This window comes from Engystomops pustulosus, unplaced genomic scaffold (genome assembly GCF_040894005.1).
Source record: "Engystomops pustulosus unplaced genomic scaffold, aEngPut4.maternal MAT_SCAFFOLD_156, whole genome shotgun sequence".
NCBI lineage: Eukaryota > Metazoa > Chordata > Amphibia > Anura > Leptodactylidae > Engystomops > Engystomops pustulosus.
Window position 1 is genome coordinate 115,951 of NW_027285036.1, and position 21,078 is coordinate 137,028.

General features: G+C 51.5%; 1 protein-coding gene across 1 annotated transcript in view; it reads left to right on the forward strand.

Moving 5' to 3' along the window:
- The window catches only part of LOC140108608 (ATP-binding cassette sub-family C member 8-like), a 112,974-nt gene that overhangs the window by 12,707 nt on the left and 79,189 nt on the right, over positions 1-21,078 (forward strand). The window contains 3 exon segments of the mRNA XM_072131860.1: positions 1,693-1,820; positions 7,695-7,861; positions 19,281-19,523. Coding sequence (XP_071987961.1) covers positions 1,693-1,820; positions 7,695-7,861; positions 19,281-19,523 — 538 coding nt within the window.

Sequence of the window (21,078 nt, forward strand, 5' to 3'; positions counted from 1 at the left end):
ACAGGCACGTGGAGGCCACACACAATACTGAACCTCATCAGGAGCATGCTCAGGTGTTGTAGAGAGGTCATACAGGCACGTGGAGGCCACACACAATACTGAGCCTCATCAGGAGAATGCCGAGGAGTTGTAGGGAAGTCATACAGGCACGTGGAGGCCACACACAATACTGATCTCATCAGGAGCATGCCCAGGTGTTGTAGGGAGGTCATACAGGCACATGGAGGCCACACACAATACTGATCTCATCAGGAGCATGCCGAGGTGTTGTAGGGAGGTCATACAGGCACGTGGAGGTCACACACTACTGAGCCTCATTGGGAGCATGCCGAGGTGTTGTAGAGAGGTCATACAGGCACATGGAGGCCACACACAATACTGAGCCTCATCAGGAGAATGCTGAGGTGTTGTAGGGAGGTCATACAGGCACGTGGAGGCTACACACAATACTGAGTCTCATCAGGAACATGCTGAGGAGTTGTAGGGAGGTCATACAGGCACATGGAGGCCACACACAATACTGAACCTCATCAGGAGCATGCCCAGGTGTTGTAGGGAGGTCATACAGGCACGTGGAGGCCACACACAATACTGAGCCTCATCAGGAGCATGCCGAGGTGTTGTAGGGAGGTCATACAGGCACGTGGAGGCCACACACAATACTGAGCCTCATCAGGAGCAGGCCGAGGTGCTGTAGGGAGGTCATACAGACACATGGAGGCCACACACAATACTGAGCCTCATCAGGAGCATGCCGAGGTGTTGTAGGGAGGTCATACAGGCACGTGGAGGCCACACACAATACTGAGCCTCATCAGGAGCATGCCGAGGTGTTGTAGGGAGGTCATACAGGCACGTGGAGGCCACACACAATACTGAGCCTCATCAGGAGCATGCCGAGGTGTTGTAGGGAGGTCATACAGGCACATGGAGGTCACACACAATACTGAGCCTCATCAGGAGCATGCCGAGGTTTTGTAGGGAGGTCATACAGGCACGTGGAGGCCACACACAATACTGAGCCTCATCAGGAGCATGCCGAGGTGTTGTACGGAGGTCATACAGGCACGTGGAGGCCACACACAATACTAAGCCTCATCAGGAGCATGCCGAGGTGTTGTACGGAGGTCATACAGGCACATGGAGGCCACACACAATACTAAGCCTCATCAGGAGCATGCCGAGGTGTTGTACGGAGGTCATACAGGCACGTGGAGGCCACACACAATACTGAGCCTCATCAGGAGCATGCCGAGGTGTTGTAGGGAGGTCATACAGGCACGTGGAGGCCACACACAATACTGAGCCTCATCAGGAGCATGCTGAGGTGTTGTAGGGAGGTCATACAGGCACGTGGAGGTCACACACACTACTGACCTCATCAGGAGCATGCCGAGGTGTTGTAGGGAGGTCATACAGGCACATGGAGGTCACACTACTGAACCTTGAGGTATTTCCACTGAAATGTGATTTTCCACTTGGATTTTGAGGATCCTTCCTCCTCCAGGCGATATTCATGGATCATCGTTATGTCGTATAGTTCTCATCGCTTCCACTATCTAATGAATAATCTAGAAGATTCCCTCATTGACATGCAGGATATTTCCCAGCAGCGCCAGGGGCCCCATCACTCCCATCATCCTCTCTCGTTACTATGAGACACTTGATGACTTGTCTGGTGGTTCTCCTCAGGTCCAGGTTCTCGCAGTCCCAGCACCTGCACCTCTACATGCCGGCGGTCATGGCCTTCCTGGCCGGCATCACATCTGTCATCTACTACCACAACATTGAGACCTCCAACTTCCCAAAGCTACTAATAGGTGAGTGGGGGGCGGCACGACAATGGGGTCATGTGACTGGACGCACCACGGTCACTTACCTCCCCACACCATCACCACAATGTAACCTGGAAGAGGGTGACATCCACCACCACCTCTGTAGCTGACGTCACATGACACCTCTCTATAGGGGGGGGGGGGGTGATACTACATAGGATAATGCACCAATCATGTTACACCCCCCCCCCCGGCACACGTGACCCCCCACCCCACAGCACTCATGTGACTCCTCAGTACCCGTGACCCCCAACATACAGGTGACCCCCCCCCCCCCCTCCCCCAGGATCCATGTGACCCCGCAGCTCTCATGTCCTGTCCTGCGACACGTTCTCTTGGCTGTCGCTGTGTGAGGAGTCGTGGACGTGTCTGGTGTCACTGGGACTGGCAGCGCTCCAGAATATTCCAGACTCATCAATTATGTATCCTAGAATAACAGTGCGAGAGGCTACCCCTATAACTACCCCTAGTAACTAATACCCCTATAACTACCCCTAGTAACTAATACCCCTATAACTACCCCTACAAACTAATACCCCTATAACTACCCCTAGTAACTAATACTACCCCTATAACTACCCCTAGTAACTAATACCCCTATAACTACCCCTACTAACTAATACCCCTATAACTACCCCTAGTAACTAATACTACCCCTATAACTACCCCTAGTAACTAATACCCCTACAACTACCCCTACTAACTAATACCCCTATAACTACCCCTAGAAACTAATACCCCTATAACTACCCCTACTAACTAATACCCCTATAACTACCCCTAGTAACTAATACTACCCCTATAACTACCCCTAGTAACTAATACCCCTATAACTACCCCTAGTAACTAATATCCCTATAACTACCCCCAGTAACTAATACTACCCCTATAACTACCCCTAGTAACTAATATCCCTATAACTACCCCCAGTAACTAATACTACCCCTATAACTACCCCTAGTAACTAATACTACCCCTATAACTAACCCTAGTAACTAATACTACCCCTACTAACTATAACTACTACCCCTAGTAACTAATACTACCCCTATAACTACCCCTAGTAACTATAACTACTACCCCTATAACTAACCCTAGTAACTATAACTAGTACCCCTATAACTACCCCTAGTAACTATAACTACTACCCCTATAACTACCCCTAGTAACTATAACTACTACCCCTATAACTACCCCTAGTAACTATAACTACTACCCCTATAACTACCCTAGTAACTATAACTACTACCCCTATAACTACCCCTAGTAACTATAACTACTACCCCTATAACTACCCCTAGTAACTATAACTACTACCCCTATAACTACCCCTAGTAACTATAACTACTACCCCTATAACTACCCCTAGTAACTATAACTACTACCCCTATAACTACCCCTAGTAACTATAACTACTACCCCTATAACTACCCCTAGTAACTATAACTACTACCCCTATAACTAACCCTAGTAACTATAACTACTACCCCTATAACTACCCCTAGTAACTATAACTACTACCCCTATAACTACCCCTAGTAACTATAACTACTACCCCTATAACTAACCCTAGTAACTATAACTACTACCCCTATAACTACCCCTAGTAACTATAACTACTACCCCTATAACTACCCCTAGTAACTATAACTACTACCCCTATAACTAACCCTAGTAACTATACAGTAGGTGATGTCAGCCTGGGGTATAGGCAGCAGATAATACAGGGCTGTGTAGTATATAGAGGCAGTGCACTGTACAGCAGATAATACAGGGCTGTGTAGTATATAGAGGCAGTGCACTGTACAGCAGATAATACAGGGCTGTGTAGTATATAGAGGCAGTGCACTGTACAGCAGATAATACAGGGTGTGTAGTATATAGAGGCAGTGCACTGTACAGCAGATAATACAGGGTGTGTAGTATATAGAGGCAGTGCACTGTACAGCAGATAATACAGGGCTGTGTAGTATATAGAGGCAGTGCACTGTACAGCAGATAATACAGGGTGTGTAGTATATAGAGGCAGTGCGCTGTACAGCAGATAATACAGGGCTGTGTAGTATATAGAGGCAGTGCACTGTACAGCAGATAATACAGGGTGTGTAGTATATAGAGGCAGTGCACTGTACAGCAGATAATACAGGGTGTGTAGTATATAGAGGCAGTGCACTGTACAGCAGATAATACAGGGTGTGTAGTATATAGAGGCAGTGCACTGTATAGCAGATAATACAGGGTGTGTAGTATATAGAGGCAGTGCACTGTACAGCAGATAATACAGGGTGTGTAGTATATAGAGGCAGTGCACTGTACAGCAGATAATACAGGGTGTGTAGTATATAGAGGCAGTGCACTGTACAGCAGATAATACAGGGTGTGTAGTATATAGAGGCAGTGCACTGTATAGCAGATAATACAGGGTGTGTAGTATATAGAGGCAGTGCACTGTACAGCAGATAATACAGGGTGTGTAGTATATAGAGGCAGTGTGCTGTACAGCAGATAATACAGGGCTGTGTAGTATATAGAGGCAGTGCACTGTACAGCAGATAATACAGGGTGTGTAGTATATAGAGGCAGTGCACTGTACAGCAGATAATACAGGGCTGTGTAGTATATAGAGGCAGTGCACTGTACAGCAGATAATACAGGGCTGTGTAGTATATAGAGGCAGTGCACTGTACAGCAGATAATACAGGGTGTGTAGTATATAGAGGCAGTGCGCTGTACAGCAGATAATACAGGGTGTGTAGTATATAGAGGCAGTGCGCTGTACAGCAGATAATACAGGCTGTGTAGTATATAGAGGCAGTGCACTGTACAGCAGATAATACAGGGTGTGTAGTATATAGAGGCAGTGCGCTGTACAGCAGATAATACAGGGCTGTGTAGTATATAGAGGCAGTGCGCTGTACAGCAGATAATACAGGGTGTGTAGTATATAGAGGCAGTGCACTGTACAGCAGATAATACAGGGTGTGTAGTATATAGAGGCAGTGCACTGTACAGCAGATAATACAGGGTGTGTAGTATATAGAGGCAGTGCACTGTACAGCAGATAATACAGGGTGTGTAGTATATAGAGGCAGTGCACTGTACAGCAGATAATACAGGGCTGTGTAGTATATAGAGGCAGTGCACTGTACAGCAGATAATACAGGGCTGTGTAGTATATAGAGGCAGTGCACTGTACAGCAGATAATACAGGGCTGTGTAGTATATAGAGGCAGTGCACTGTACAGCAGATAATACAGGGTGTGTAGTATATAGAGGCAGTGCACTGTACAGCAGATAATACAGGGTGTGTAGTATATAGAGGCAGCGCACTGTACAGCAGATAATACAGGGCTGTGTAGTATATAGAGGCAGCGCACTGTATAGCAGATAATACAGGGCTGTGTAGTATATAGAGGCAGTGCACTGTACAGCAGATAATACAGGGCTGTGTAGTATATAGAGGCAGTGCACTGTACAGCAGATAATACAGGGTGTGTAGTATATAGAGGCAGTGTACTGTACAGCAGATAATACAGGGTGTGTAGTATATAGAGGCAGTGCACTGTACAGCAGATAATACAGGGTGTGTAGTATATAGAGGCAGTGCACTGTACAGCAGATAATACAGGGTGTGTAGTATATAGAGGCAGTGCACTGTACAGCAGATAATACAGGGCTGTGTAGTATATAGAGGCAGTGCACTGTACAGCAGATAATACAGGGTGTGTAGTATATAGAGGCAGTGCACTGTACAGCAGATAATACAGGGTGTGTAGTATATAGAGGCAGTGCACTGTACAGCAGATAATACAGGGCTGTGTAGTATATAGAGGCAGTGCACTGTACAGCAGATAATACAGGGTGTGTAGTATATAGAGGCAGTGCACCGTACAGCAGATAATACAGGGCTGTGTAGTATATAGCGGCAGTGCACTGTATAGCAGATAATACAAGGTGTGTAGTATATAGAGGCAGTGCGCTGTACAGCAGATAATACAGGGTGTGTATTATATAGAGGCAGTGCACTGTACAGCAGATAATACAGGGTGTGTAGTATATAGAGGCAGTGCACTGTACAGCAGATAATACAGGGTGTGTAGTATATAGAGGCAGTGCACTGTACAGCAGATAATACAGGGCTGTGTAGTATATAGAGGCAGTGCACTGTACAGCAGATAATACAGGGTGTGTAGTATATAGAGGCAGTGCACTGTACAGCAGATAATACAGGGCTGTGTAGTATATAGAGGCAGTGCACTGTACAGCAGATAATACAGGGCTGTGTAGTATATAGAGGCAGTGCACTGTACAGCAGATAATACAGGGTGTGTAGTATATAGAGGCAGTGCACTGTACAGCAGATAATACAGGGTGTGTAGTATATAGAGGCAGTGCACTGTACAGCAGATAATACAGGGCTGTGTAGTATATAGAGGCAGTGCACTGTACAGCAGATAATACAGGGTGTGTAGTATATAGAGGCAGTGCGCTGTACAGCAGATAATACAGGGTGTGTAGTATATAGAGGCAGTGCACTGTACAGCAGATAATACAGGGTGTGTAGTATATAGAGGCAGTGCACTGTACAGCAGATAATACAGGGTGTGTAGTATATAGAGGCGGTGTACTGTACAGCAGATAATACAGGGTGTGTAGTATATAGAGGCAGTGCACTGTACAGCAGATAATACAGGGTGTGTAGTATATAGAGGCAGTGCGCTGTACAGCAGATAATACAGGGCTGTGTAGTATATAGAGGCAGTGCACTGTACAGCAGATAATACAGGGTGTGTAGTATATAGAGGCAGTGCACTGTACAGCAGATAATACAGGGCTGTGTAGTATATAGAGGCAGTGCACTGTACAGCAGATAATACAGGGTGTGTAGTATATAGAGGCAGTGCACTGTACAGCAGATAATACAGGGTGTGTAGTATATAGAGGCAGTGCACTGTACAGCAGATAATACAGGGTGTGTAGTATATAGAGGCAGTGCGCTGTACAGCAGATAATACAGGCTGTGTAGTATATAGAGGCAGTGCACTGTACAGCAGATAATACAGGGTGTGTAGTATATAGAGGCAGTGCCCTGTACAGCAGATAATACAGGGTGTGTAGTATATAGAGGCAGTGCACTGTACAGCAGATAATACAGGGCTGTGTAGTATATAGAGGCAGTGCACTGTACAGCAGATAATACAGGGTGTGTAGTATATAGAGGCAGTGCACTGTACAGCAGATAATACAGGGTGTGTAGTATATAGAGGCAGTGCACTGTACAGCAGATAATACAGGGGGTGTAGTATATAGAGGCAGTGCACTGTACAGCAGATAATACAGGGTGTGTAGTATATAGAGGCAGTGCACTGTACAGCAGATAATACAGGGGTGTGTAGTATATAGAGGCAGTGCACTGTACAGCAGATAATACAGGGTGTGTAGTATATAGAGGCAGTGCACTGTACAGCAGATAATACAGGGTGTGTAGTATATAGAGGCAGTGCGCTGTACAGCAGATAATACAGGGTGTGTAGTATATAGAGGCAGTGCACTGTACAGCAGATAATACAGGCTGTGTAGTATATAGAGGCAGTGCACTGTACAGCAGATAATACAGGGTGTGTAGTATATAGAGGCAGTGCACTGTACAGCAGATAATACAGGGCTGTGTAGTATATAGAGGCAGTGCACTGTACAGCAGATAATACAGGGTGTGTAGTATATAGAGGCGGTGCACTGTACAGCAGATAATACAGGGTGTGTAGTATATAGAGGCAGTGCACTGTACAGCAGATAATACAGGCTGTGTAGCATTACCCATGATTCTATACTACTGGATCTCTCCTCCCTCCCCCGCAGCGTTATTGGTTTACTGGACTTTGGCTTTTATTACCAAAACCATCAAGTTTGTGAAGTTTTGTGACAATGGCGTCGGATTCCTACAGCTGCGCTTCTGTCTCACCGGATTATTGGCGATTCTCTACGGCATGCTGCTGGTTGTGGAGGTTAATGTCATCAGAGTGCGGGTGAGTAATGTCACAAGGTCTGTGCATGAATGGGTGCACAGGAGGGAGGAGACTGCACAGGAGGGAGGAGACTGCACAGGAGGGAGGAGACTGCACAGGAGGGAGGACACTACACATAGTACAGACTGCACAGGAGGGAGGACACTGCACATAGTACAGACTGCACAGGAGGGAGGACACTGCACATAGTACAGACTGCACAATAGGGAGGACACTGCACATAGTACAGACTGCACAGGAGGGAGGAGACTGCACATAGTACAGACTGCACAGGAGAGAGGAGACTGCACATAGTACAGACTGCACAGGAGGCAGGACACTGCACATAGTACAGACTGCACAGGAGGGAGGAGACTGCACATAGTACAGACTGCACAGGAGAGAGGAGATTGCACATAGTACAGACTGCACAGGAGGGAGGACACTGCACATAGGACAGACTGCACAGGAGGGAGGTCACTGCACATAGTACAGACTGCACAGGAGGGAGGACACTGCACATAGTACAGACTGCACAGGAGGGAGGACACTGCACATAGTACAGACTGCACAGGAGGGAGGAGACTGCACAGGAGGGAGGAGACTGCACATAGTACAGACTGCACAGGAGGGAGGACACTGCACATAGTACAGACTGCACAGGAGGGAGGACACTGCACATAGTACAGACTGCACAGGAGGGAGGAGACTGCACAGGAGGGAGGACACTGCACATAGTACAGACTGCACAGGAGGGAGGAGACTGCACAGGAGGGAGGAGACTGCACAGGAGGGAGGACACTACACAGGAGGGAGGACACTACACATAGTACAGACTGCACAGGAGGGAGGACACTGCACATAGTACAGACTGCACAGGAGGGAGGACACTGCACATAGTACAGACTGCACAGGAGGGAGGAGACTGCACAGGAGGGAGGACACTGCACATAGTAAAGACTGCACAGGAGGGAAGACACTGCACATAGTACAGACTGCACAGGAGGGAGGACACTGCACATAGTACAGACTGCACAGGAGGGAGGAGACTGCACAGGAGGGAGGGCACTACACATAGTACAGACTGCACAGGAGGGAAGACACTGCACATAGTACAGACTGCACAGGAGGGAGGACACTGCACATAGTACAGACTGCACAGGAGGGAGGACACTGCACATAGTACAGACTGCACAGGAGGGAGGACACTGCACATAGTACAGACTGCACAGGAGGGAGGACACTACACATAGTACAGACTGCACAGGAGGGAAGACACTGCACATAGTACAGACTGCACAGGAGGGAGGACACTGCACATAGTACAGACTGCACAGGAGGGAGGACACTGCACATAGTACAGACTGCACAGGAGGGAGGACACTGCACATAGTACAGACTGCACAGGAGGGAGGAGACTGCACAGGAGGGAGGACACTACACATAGTACAGACTGCACAGGAGGGAAGACACTGCACATAGTACAGACTGCACAGGAGGGAGGACACTGCACATAGTACAGACTGCACAGGAGGGAGGAGACTGCACAGGAGGGCGGACACTGCACATAGTACAGACTGCACAGGAGGGAGGACACTGCACATAGTACAGACTGCACAGGAGGGAGGACACTGCACATAGTACAGACTGCACAGGAGAGAGGAGATTGCACATAGTACAGACTGCACAGGAGGGAGGACACTGCACATAGTACAGACTGCACAGGAGGGAGGACACTGCACATAGGACAGACTGCACAGGAGGGAGGTCACTGCACATAGTACAGACTGCACAGGAGGGAGGACACTGCACATAGTACAGACTGCACAGGAGGGAGGACACTGCACATAGTACAGACTGCACAGGAGGGAGGAGACTGCACATAGTACAGACTGCACAGGGGGAAGGACACTGCACAGGAGAGAGGACACTGCACATAGTACAGACTGCACAGGAGAGAGGACACTGCACATAGTACAGACTGCACAGGAGGAGGACACTGCACATAGTACAGACTGCACAGGAGGGAGGAGACTGCACATAGAACAGACTGCACAGGAGGGAGGAGACTGCACATAGGACAGACTGCACAGGAGGGAGGACACTGCACATAGGACAGACTGCACAGGAGGGAGGTCACTGCACATAGTACAGACTGCACAGGAGGGAGGACACTGCACATAGTACAGACTGCACAGGAGGGAGGACACTGCACAAAGTACAGACTGCACAGGAGGGAGGACACTGCATATAGTACAGACTGCACAGGAGGGGAGGTGACTGCATATAGTACAGACTGCACAGGAGGGAGGACACTGCACATAGTACACACTGCACAGGAGGGAGGACACTGCACATAGTACACACTGCACAGGAGGGAGGACACTGCACATACTACAGACTGTACAGGAGGGAGTACACTGCACATAGTACAGACTGCACAGGAGGGAGGACACTACACATAGTACAGACTGCACAGGAGGGAGGACACTACACATAGTACAGACTGCACAGGAGGGAGGACACTGCACATAGTACAGACTGCACAGGAGAGAGGACACTGCACATAGTACAGACTGCACAGGAGGGAGGACACTGCACATAGTACAGACTGCACAGGAGGGAGGACACTGCACATAGTACAGACTGCACAGGAGGGAGGAGACTGCACAGGAGGGAGGAGACTGCACAGGAGGGAGGACACTACACATAGTACAGACTGCACAGGAGGGAGGACACTACATATAGTACAGACTGCACAGGAGGGAGGACACTGCACATAATACAGACTGCACAGGAGAGAGGAGATTGCACATAGTACAGACTGCACAGGAGGGAGGACACTGCACATGGTACAGACTGCACAGGAGAAAGGAGATTGCACATAGTACAGACTGCACAGGAGGGAGGACACTGCACATAGTACAGACTGCACAGGAGGGAGGACACTGCACATATTACAGACTGCACAGGAGGGAGGACACTGCACGTAGTACAGACTGCACAGGAGGGAGGACACTGCACGTAGTACAGACTGCACAGGAGGGAGGACACTGCACGTAGTACAGACTGCACAGGAGGGAGGACACTGCACGTAGTACAGACTGCACAGGAGGGAGGACACTGCACATAGTACAGACTGCACAGGAGGGAGGACACTGCACATAGTACAGACTGCACAGGAGGGAGGACACTGCACATAGTACAGACTGCACAGGAGGGAGGACACTGCACATAGTACAGACTGCACAGGAGGGAGGACACTGCACATAGTACAGACTGCACAGGAGGGAGGACACTGCACATAGTACAGACTGCACAGGAGGGAGGACACTGCACATAGTACAGACTGCACAGGAGGGAGGACACTGCACATAGTACAGACTGCACAGGAGGGAGGACACTGCACATAGTACAGACAGCACAGGAGAGAGGAGATTGCACATAGTACAGACTGCACAGGAGGGAGGACACTGCACATAGTACAGACTGCACAGGAGGGAGGACACTGCACATAGTACAGACTGCACAGGAGGGAGGAGACTGCACAGGAGGGAGGAGACTGCACAGGAGGGAGGACACTACACATAGTACAGACTGCACAGGAGGGAGGACACTACACATAGTACAGACTGCACAGGAGGGAGGACACTACACATAGTACAGACTGCACAGGAGGGAGGACACTACACATAGTACAGACTGCACAGGAGGGAGGACACTGCACATAGTACAGACTGCACAGGAGGGAGGAGATTGCACATAGTACAGACTGCACAGGAGGGAGGACACTGCACATAGTACAGACTGCACAGGAGGGAGGACACTGCACATAGTACAGACTGCACAGGAGGGAGGACACTGCACATAGTACAGACTGCACAGGAGAGAGGAGACTGCACATAGTACAGACTGCACAGGAGGGAGGACACTGCACATAGTACATACTGCACAGGAGGGAGGACACTGCACATAGTACAGACTGCACAGGAGGAGGACACTGCACATAGTACAGACTGCACAGGAGGGAGGACACTGCACATAGTACAGACTGCACAGGAGGAAGGACACTGCACATAGTACAGACTGCACAGGAGGGAGGACACTGCACATAGTACAGACTGCACAGGAGGGAGGAGGCTGCATATTTTACATATTGCACTACTGATAAATCTCTGCCAGTATGTGTAGGTGTCAGGATGTATGTATGTATGTATGCATCCAATATCTTGTATGCACTTGTATGTAAAGGGTAGCTACACATATATGTTATTTATTTGAGTGCTCTGTGCACCGTATAATATATAATATAGTTATGTATACATATTGGGAAAGTCTCCTTAGTCGTAGATATAAAATGCAAAAACGCCACGTGGGAACAAAACTTGCAGGCAAGTGAGTGATAATGGCCATAATAAACTTCTAAACTATAGCTCCTCCCCTGAGGAGCTCCCAATACCACACTAAAATTAAGTTCCTCCCCTGAGGAGCTCCAAATACACCACTCACATATAGGTCCTCCCCTGAGGAGCTCCCAGCGGACCACTGAAATATACTTCAGCCCCCGAGAAGCTCCCAATAGACCCCTCAAATACATCTACTCCCCTGAGGAGCTTCCAGTGGACCACTGAAATATACCTCTGCCCCCGAGGAGCTCCCAATAGACCCCTCAAATACATCTACTCCCCTGAGGAGCTCCCAGTGGACCACTGAAATATACCTCTGCCCCCGAGAAGCTCCCAATAGACCCCTCAAATACATCTACTCCCCTGAGGAGCTCCCAGTGGACCACTGAAATATATCTCCTCCCCCGAGAAGCTCCCAATAGACCCCTGAAATACATCTTCTCCCCTGAGGAGCTCCCAGTGGACCACTAAAATATATACCTCCACCCCCGAGGAGCTCCCATAAGACCCCTCAAATACATCTACTCCCCTGAGGAGCTCCCAGTGGACCACTGAAATATACCTCTGCCCCCGAGAAGCTCCCAATAGACCCCTCAAATACATCTACTCCCCTGAGGAACTCCCAGTGGACCACTGAAATATACCTCCGCCCCCGAGAAGCTCCCAATAGACCCCTGAAATACATCTTCTCCCCTGAGGAGCTCCCAGTGGACCACTAAAATATATACCTCCACCCCCGAGGAGCTCCCATAAGACCCCTCAAATACATCTACTCCCCTGAGGAACTTCCAGTGGACCACTGAAATATACCTCTGCCCCCGAGGAGCTCCCAATAGACCCCTCAAATACATCTACTCCCCTGAGGAACTCCCAGTGAACCACTGAAATATACCTCTGCCCCCGAGGAGCTCCCAATAGACCCCTCAAATACATCTACTCCCCTGAGGAGCTCCCAGCGGACCCCTCTCTTTCTTTAAGAAGCTCCTGGCAGGCTTTGAATATAAGGTTTGGGCACCTGGAAAGGATTTTTACGCGGCTTGTATTTTAGTGATATCTTTGAGGTCTTTCGGCTGAAGAAGAGGTAGAGCTGATACCACAGTGGGTCGCAGATGCCCCTTCCGTATAAAATAGGGACAATCTTTTTGGGCCTAGAATGTATTTGCACAAGAAAAGGCTCCACATAACATTTTTTTATTCCAGACAGAGGAATTTTTGGAAGTAGGAAAACCATAAAAACTTTTGGATACGAGGGTGAGCAGGAGAAGGCAGAATGATGGGATTCATCTCATCCGGAATCAGGAGGGAAAGATTCTCCAGGAACGGGGGGGGGGGGGGGGATATTTTGGAAAGTTTTAGTAAATTTTACTCTTCCCTATTCCAGTCGGAATTTAATTCTTCAATGAATTCAATGAACTGGATGTAGTCCTGGACACCGCTCCTTTCCCTTCCAGTAGAGAAGGACATTTTGGGGGGTCCCTTGTCGGGGGAAGAAATCCAGCAAACAATAAATGAGGCCTCGATGGAGCCCTGACCAGGACCTCGTGGGTTACATTTTCCATCCTCTAAATGAGGTTCTGATCCGCATCGTAGTTCAGGTTTTCTCAATGTTCAGAAAGGGTTTTGCTTCGGATTCAATGCTGGGGGCATCTACAGTTGCGGGGGCATTTACGCTTGCAGGGGCATTTACGGTTGCGAGGCATCTACGGTTGCGGGGGCATCTACGGTTGCGGGGGCATCTACGGTTGTGGGGGCCTGTATAGTTGCGGGGGGCCTGTATAGTTGCGGGGGCCTGTATAGCTACAGGGCCTGTATAGCTGCGGGGGGCCTCTATAGCTGCGGTGGCATATATCTTTGGATATGGGGTGATATTGACCTATATATATTGACCTGAGGGCATCTACGGTTGCAGGAGCATCTACGGTTGCGGGGGCCTGTATAGCTGCGGGGGGCCTGTATAGCTGCGGTGGTATCTATAGCTGTGGGGGCCTGTATAGCTGCGGGGGGCCTGTATAGCTGCGGGGGGCCTGTATAGCTGCGGGGGGCCTGTATAGCTGCGGGGGGCCTGTATAGCTGCGGGGGCCTCTTTAGTTGCAGGGGCCTGTATAGCTGCGGGGGCCTGTATAGCTGCGGGGGGGCCTGTATAGCTGCGGGGGGGGGGGGGGGCCTGTATAGCTGCGGGGGGGGGCCTGTATAGCTGCGGGGGGGGCTGTATAGCTGCGGGGGGGGGGGCCTGTATAGCTGCGGGGGGCCTGTATAGCTGCGGGGGGCCTGTATAGCTGCTGGGGGCCTGTATAATTGGAAAAAATTTTCTAATTTGTACAGGATGAGCCATAGCTTCCAACCGTCCCGATTTTGCTGGGAAAGTCCCGTTTTTCTTACCTCTGCCCCGCGTCACGGGCAGCTGTCAGATTGTCACAGATTTTCCCCCCAGGTCCCGCATGTCCCGGCGCTGTGTCCCCATAGTAAATACTTTCAAAGCCTGAACCCATAGTACAGAATGGCTTGTACAGACATCGGGAGGGAATCCTTTTCAGAGAAGTGTCGGCTTAGCAGAGAGCAGGGACCACGTCATCAGCTTCAGATCAGCATCTGTCCATATATGGTCACTGCATCTCCTAGGGTTCCCCAGAGCAGACATCGGGAGGGAATCCTTTTCAGAGAAGTGTCAGGTTAGCGGAGAGCAGGGACCACGTCATCAGGTTCAGATCTCTTTCCATATATGGTCACTGCATCTCCTAGGGTTCCCCAGAGCAGACATCGGGAGGGAATCCTTTTCAGAGAAGTGTCAGGTTAGCAGAGAGCAGGGACCACGTCATCAGCTTCAGATCAGCATCTGTCCATATATGGTCACTGCATCTCCTAGGGTTCCCCAGAGCAGACATCGGGAGGGAATCCTTTTCAGAGAAGTGTCGGCTTAGCGGAGAGCAGGGACCACGTCATCAGGTCAGATCAGCATCTGTCCATATATGGTCACTGCATCTCCTAGGGTTCCCCAGAGCAGACATTGGGCAGGGAATCCTTTTCAGAGAAGTGTCGGCTTAGCAGAGAGCAGGGACCACGTCATCAGGTCAGATCAGTATCTGTCCATATATGGTCACTGCATCTCCCAGGGTTCCCCAGAGCAGACATCGGGAGGGAATCCTTTTCAGAGAAGTGTCAGGTTAGCGGAGAGCAGGGACCACGTCATCAGGCTCAGATCAGCATCTTTATTTAATTAAATTAAATAAAGTTTTGGCCAGGCTGAGATTCAAACCTGGGACCCTCTGCACTGCAGACAGGAGCTTAACTAACTGAGCTATAAGCCCAGAGATACAGAGCTGAGGATTTCTGGTAACTAAGAAGTGTTATCTGCCATTTACACTGTGATACAGACTAATGCACTGATATATAGAGAGGGATCTTCTCAGAGATTATTGTAATTATTGAGACTATTATTATTATTATTATAAATTTTATTATTTTTATTATTCTGGAGACGATTATTAATAATAGTAAAAATAATAATAATCATCTCAATAATAATAATAATAGTCGCAATAATTACAATAATCTCTGAGAAGATCCCTCCCTATACACCAAGGCAGTAAATCTGTGTCACAGTGTAACAGTAGCAGTCACAGTTCTTAGTTACCAAAATTCTAATCCTTGATAATCACATAGCCATAGAGGTCATAGCTCTGTTGGTTGGGGCGCTGTGTTATTATTGTTCATGGACACTGCAGGTTCTAGGCTCAAATCCCATGAGGATAATTTATAATTTTTTTTAATTGAGATGATCTTTATTATAATAATATGGCTAAAATTTGGGGCGTGGGGGTGTGGCTTAGGGGGATCGCTGCGGCACGCTAAGTCCGTCTTATGCAGAATGGATAGAATTGATTAAAAAGGTTAAAGTTGGGGAAAAAAATAAGTTATTCCCAGCGAGGGGAGGGGCTTAATATTTGGAGGGAGATCCGGTTGGTTGGTGGGGGGGGCGGATTTCTAATATAAATCAGAATAGATGATGGAAATGATTATTGTTATAAGATTTTCCTAATGTTATTTCATGTTGTTATAAGAAAAAAAATATATAACTCCAGACGTTCCTGCACTCTGCCCCCTCTTCCCGGCGTCCTGGGGTATAGAGAGCGCCCCCTCTGCCCGGCGTCCTGGGGTATAGAGAGCGCCCCCTCTGCCCGGCGTCCTGGGGTATAGAGAGCACCCCCTCTGCCCGGCGTCCTGGGGTATAGAGAGCGCCCCCTCTGCCCGGCGTCCTGGGGTATAGAGAGCGCCCCCTCTGCCCGGCGTCCAGGGGTATAGAGAGCGCCCCCTCTGCCCGGCGTCCCGGGGTATAGAGAGCGCCCCCTCTGCCCGGCGTCCCGGGGTATAGAGAGCGCCCCCTCTGCCCGGCGTCCCGGGGTATAGAGAGCGCCCCCTCTGCCCGGCGTCCTGGGGTATAGAGAGCGCCCCCTCTGCCCGGCGTCCTGGGGTATAGAGAGCGCCCCCTCTGCCCGGCGTCCTGGGGTATAGAGAGCGCCCCCTCTGCCCGACGTCCTGGGGTATAGAGAGCGCCCCCTCTGCCCGGCGTCCTGGGGTGTAGAGAGCGCCCCCCTCAGCCCGGCGTCCTGGGGTGTAGAGAGCGCCCCCCTCAGCCCGGCGTCCTGGGGTGTAGAGAGCGCCCCCCTCTGCCCGGCGTCCTGGGGTGTAGAGAGCGCCCCCTCTGCCCGGCGTCCTGGGGTATAGAGAGCGCCCCCTCTGCCCGGCGTCCTGGGGTGTAGAGAGCGCCCCCTCTGCCCGGCGTCCTGGGGTGTAGAGAGCGCCCCCTCTGCCCGGCGTCCTGGGGTGTAGAGAGCGCCCCCTCTGCCCGGCGTCCTGGGGTGTAGAGAGCGCCCCCTCTGCCCGGCGTCCTGGGGTATAGAGAGCGCCCCCTCTGCCCGGCGTCCTGGGGTATAGAGAGCGCCCCCTCTGCCCGGCGTCCTGGGGTATAGAGAGCGCCCCCCTCAGCCCGGCGTCCTGGGGTGTAGAGAGCGCCCCCCTCTGCCCGGCGTCCTGGGGTGTAGAGAGCGCCCCCTCTGCCCGGCGTCCTGGGGTATAGAGAGCGCCCCCTCTGCCCGGCGTCCTGGGGTGTAGAGAGCGCCCCCTCTGCCCGGCGTCCTGGGGTGTAGAGAGCGCCCCCTCTGCCCGGCGTCCTGGGGTGTAGAGAGCGCCCCCTCTGCCCGGCGTCCTGGGGTATAGAGAGCACCCCCTCTGCCCGGCGTCCTGGGGTATAGAGAGCGCCCCCTCTGCCCGGCGTCCTGGGGTATAGAGAGCGCCCCCCTCAGCCCGGCGTCCTGGGGTATAGCGAGCGCCCCCTCTGCCCGGCGTCCTGGGGTATAGAGAGCGCCCCCTCTGCCCGGCGTCCTGGGGTATAGAGAGCGCCCCCCTCAGCCCGGCGTCCTGGGGTATAGAGAGCGCCCCCCTCAGCCCGGCGTCCTGGGGTATAGAGAGCGCCCCCTCTGCCCGGCGTCCTGGGGTGTAGAGAGCGCCCCCTCAGCCCGGCGTCCTGGGGTGTAGAGAGCGCCCCCTCAGCCCGGCGTCCTGGGGTGTAGAGAGCGCCCCCTCTGCCCGGCGTCCTGGGGTGTAGAGAGCGCCCCCTCTGCCCGGCGTCCTGGGGTGTAGAGAGCGCCCCCTCAGCCCGGCGTCCTGGGGTGTAGAGAGCGCCCCCTCAGCCCGGCGTCCTGGGGTGTAGAGAGCGCCCCCTCAGCCCGGCGTCCTGGGGTGCAGAGAGCGCCCCCTCAGCCCGGCGTCCTGGGGTGTAGAGAGCGCCCCCTCTGCCCGGCGTCCTGGGGTATAGAGAGCGCCCCCTCTGCCCGGCGTCCTGGGGTATAGAGAGCGCCCCCTCTGCCCGGCGTCCCGGGGTGTAGAGAGCGCCCCCTCTGCCCGGCGTCCTGGGGTGTAGAGAGCGCCCCCTCTGCCCGGCGTCCTGGGGTGTAGAGACCGCCCCCCTCTGCCCGGCGTCCTGGGGTGTAGAGAGCGCCCCCCTCTGCCCGGCATCCTGGGGTGTAGAGAGCGTCCCCCTCTGCCCGGCGTCCTGGGGTGTAGAGAGCGTCCCCCTCTGCCCGGCGTCCTGGGGTGTAGAGAGCGCCCCCTCTGCCCGGTAGTAGGTGCAGCCCCGGTAGTTGGTGTAGCCCCGGTAGTTGGTGTAGCCCCGGTAGTTGGTGTAGCCCCGGTAGTAGGTGCAGCCCCGGTAGTTGGTGCAGCCCCTGTAGTAGGTGCAGCCCCGGTAGTTGGTGCAGCCCCGGTAGTTGGTGCAGCCCGGTAGAAGATGGATCTTTTCCCAAACTGGGGAAGCTCTGAGTCTCCTGACTCTGTCCTGGGATTAGGATAAGCACTGAGGGTGCGCTGTGCAGTGTCGGTTCAGGTAGAGCAAAGTAACGTCACCCACCAACTCCAGTAGAAGAACAACCGTCCTTTATTGTGTACTAGGCATACAGGGAGGTTAATATGTATGTATGTGTGTGTAGTATGTATATGTGTGTAGTATGTACACGTGTGTATATATGTGTGTGTAGTATGTATGTGTGTAGTATGTATGTTTTGTGTGTGTAGTATGTATGTGTGTGTAGTGTGTGTGTAGTATGTATGTGTGTGTAGTATGTACACGTGTGTATATATGTGTGTGGTATGTACGTTTTGTGTGTGTGTAGTATGTATGTGTGTGTAGTGTGTGTGTAGTATGTATGTGTGTGTAGTATGTACACGTGTGTATATATGTGTGTGGTATGTACGTTTTGTGTGTAGTATGTATGTGTGTGTAGTGTGTGTGTGTAGTGTGTGTGTGTGTGTAGTGTGTGAGTGTGTGTGTGTGTAGTATGTGTGTGTAGTATGTGTGTGTAGTATGTGTGTGTGTAGTATGTACGTGTGTAGTATGTACGTGTAGTGTGTGTGTGTGTAGTGTGTGTGTAGTATGTGTGTGTGTGTAGTATGTGTGTGTAGATGTGTGTAGTATGTATATCTGTGCTTGAGCCTCCATGTCGCATCTTCCCACAATTTCTCTTGTGTATTTCCCTCCTCAGAGATATGTTTTCTACAAGTGTCCTAGAGAGGTCAAGCCGCCTGAGGACCTGCAGGACCTGGGGGTGCGATTTCTTCAGCCATTCGTGAATCTCCTATCGAAAGGGACGTACTGGTGGATGAACTCCTTCATTAGGACGGCTCACAAGAAGCCCATCGACCTGAAAGCAATCGGCAAGCTGCCCATCGCCATGAGGGCCGTCACCAACTACATCCTCCTCAACCAGGCCTTCACCGCGCAAAAGGTGCCCGGGCCCCGGGGCCATATGTGCTGCTCCGTCTAGTCCTGGGGGCTGTACTTCTCACATGTGCTGCTCCGTCTAGTCCTGAGGGTTGTACATCTCACATGTGCTGCTCCGTGCAGTCCTGAGGGCTGTACATCTCACATGTGCTGCTCCGTCCAGTCCTGAGGGCTGTACATCTCACATGTGCTGCTCCGTCTAGTCCTGGGGGCTGTACTTCTCACATGTGCTGCTCCGTCTAGTCCTGAGGGTTGTACATCTCACATGTGCTGCTCCGTCCAGTCCTGAGGGCTGTACATCTCACATGTGCTGCTCCGTCCAGTCCTGAGGGCTGTGCATCTCACATGTGCTGCTCCGTCTAGTCCTGAGGGTTGTACATCTCACATGTGCTGCTCCGTCCAGTCCTGAGGGCTGTGCATCTCACATGTGCTGCTCCGTCTAGTCCTGAGGGCTGTACTTCTCACATGTGCTGCTCCGTCTAGTCCTGAGGGTTGTACATCTCACATGTGCTGCTCCGTCCAGTCCTGAGGGCTGTACATCTCACATGTGCTGCTCCGTCTAGTCCTGAGGGCTGTACATCTCACATGTGCTGCTCCGTCTAGTCCTGAGGGCTGTACATCTCACATGTGCTGCTCCGTCCAGTCCTGAGGGCTGTACATCTCACATGTGCTGCTCTGTCCAGTCCTGAGGGCTGTACATCTCACATGTGCTGCTCCGTGCAGTCCTGAGGGCTGTACATCTCACATGTGCTGCTCCGTCCAGTCCTGAGGGCTGTGCATCTCACATGTGCTGCTCCGTCTAGTCCTGAGGGCTGTACTTCTCACATGTGCTGCTCCGTCTAGTCCTGAGGGCTGTGCATCTCACATGTGCTGCTCCGTCCAGTCCTGAGGGCTGTACATCTCACATGTGCTGCTCCGTCCAGTCCTGAGGGCTGTACATCTCACATGTGCTGCTCCGTCTAGTCCTGAGGGCTGTACTTCTCACATGTGCTGCTCCGTCTAGTCCTGAGGGTTGTACATCTCACATGTGCTGCTCCGTCCAGTCCTGAGGGCTGTACATCTCACATGTGCTGCTCCGTCCAGTCCTGAGGGCTGTACATCTCACATGTGCTGCTCCGTCCAGTCCTGAGGGCTGTAAATCTCACATGTGCTGCTCCGTCTAGTCCTGAGGGCTGTAAATCTCACATGTGCTGCTCCGTCCAGTCCTGAGGGCTGTACATCTCACATGTGCTGCTCCGTCTAGTCCTGAGGGCTGTACATCTCACATGTGCTGCTCCGTCCAGTCCTGAGGGCTGTACATCTCACATGTGCTGCTCCGTCCAGTACTGAGGGCTGTACATCTCACATGTGCTGCTCCGTCCAGTCCTGAGGGCTGTAAATCTCACATGTGCTGCTCCGTCTAGTCCTGAGGGCTGTAAATCTCACATGTGCTGCTCCGTCCAGTCCTGAGGGCTGTACATCTCACATGTGCTGCTCCGTCTAGTCCTGAGGGCTGTACATCTCACATGTGCTGCTCCGTCCAGTCCTGAGGGCTGTACATCTCACATGTGCTGCTCCGT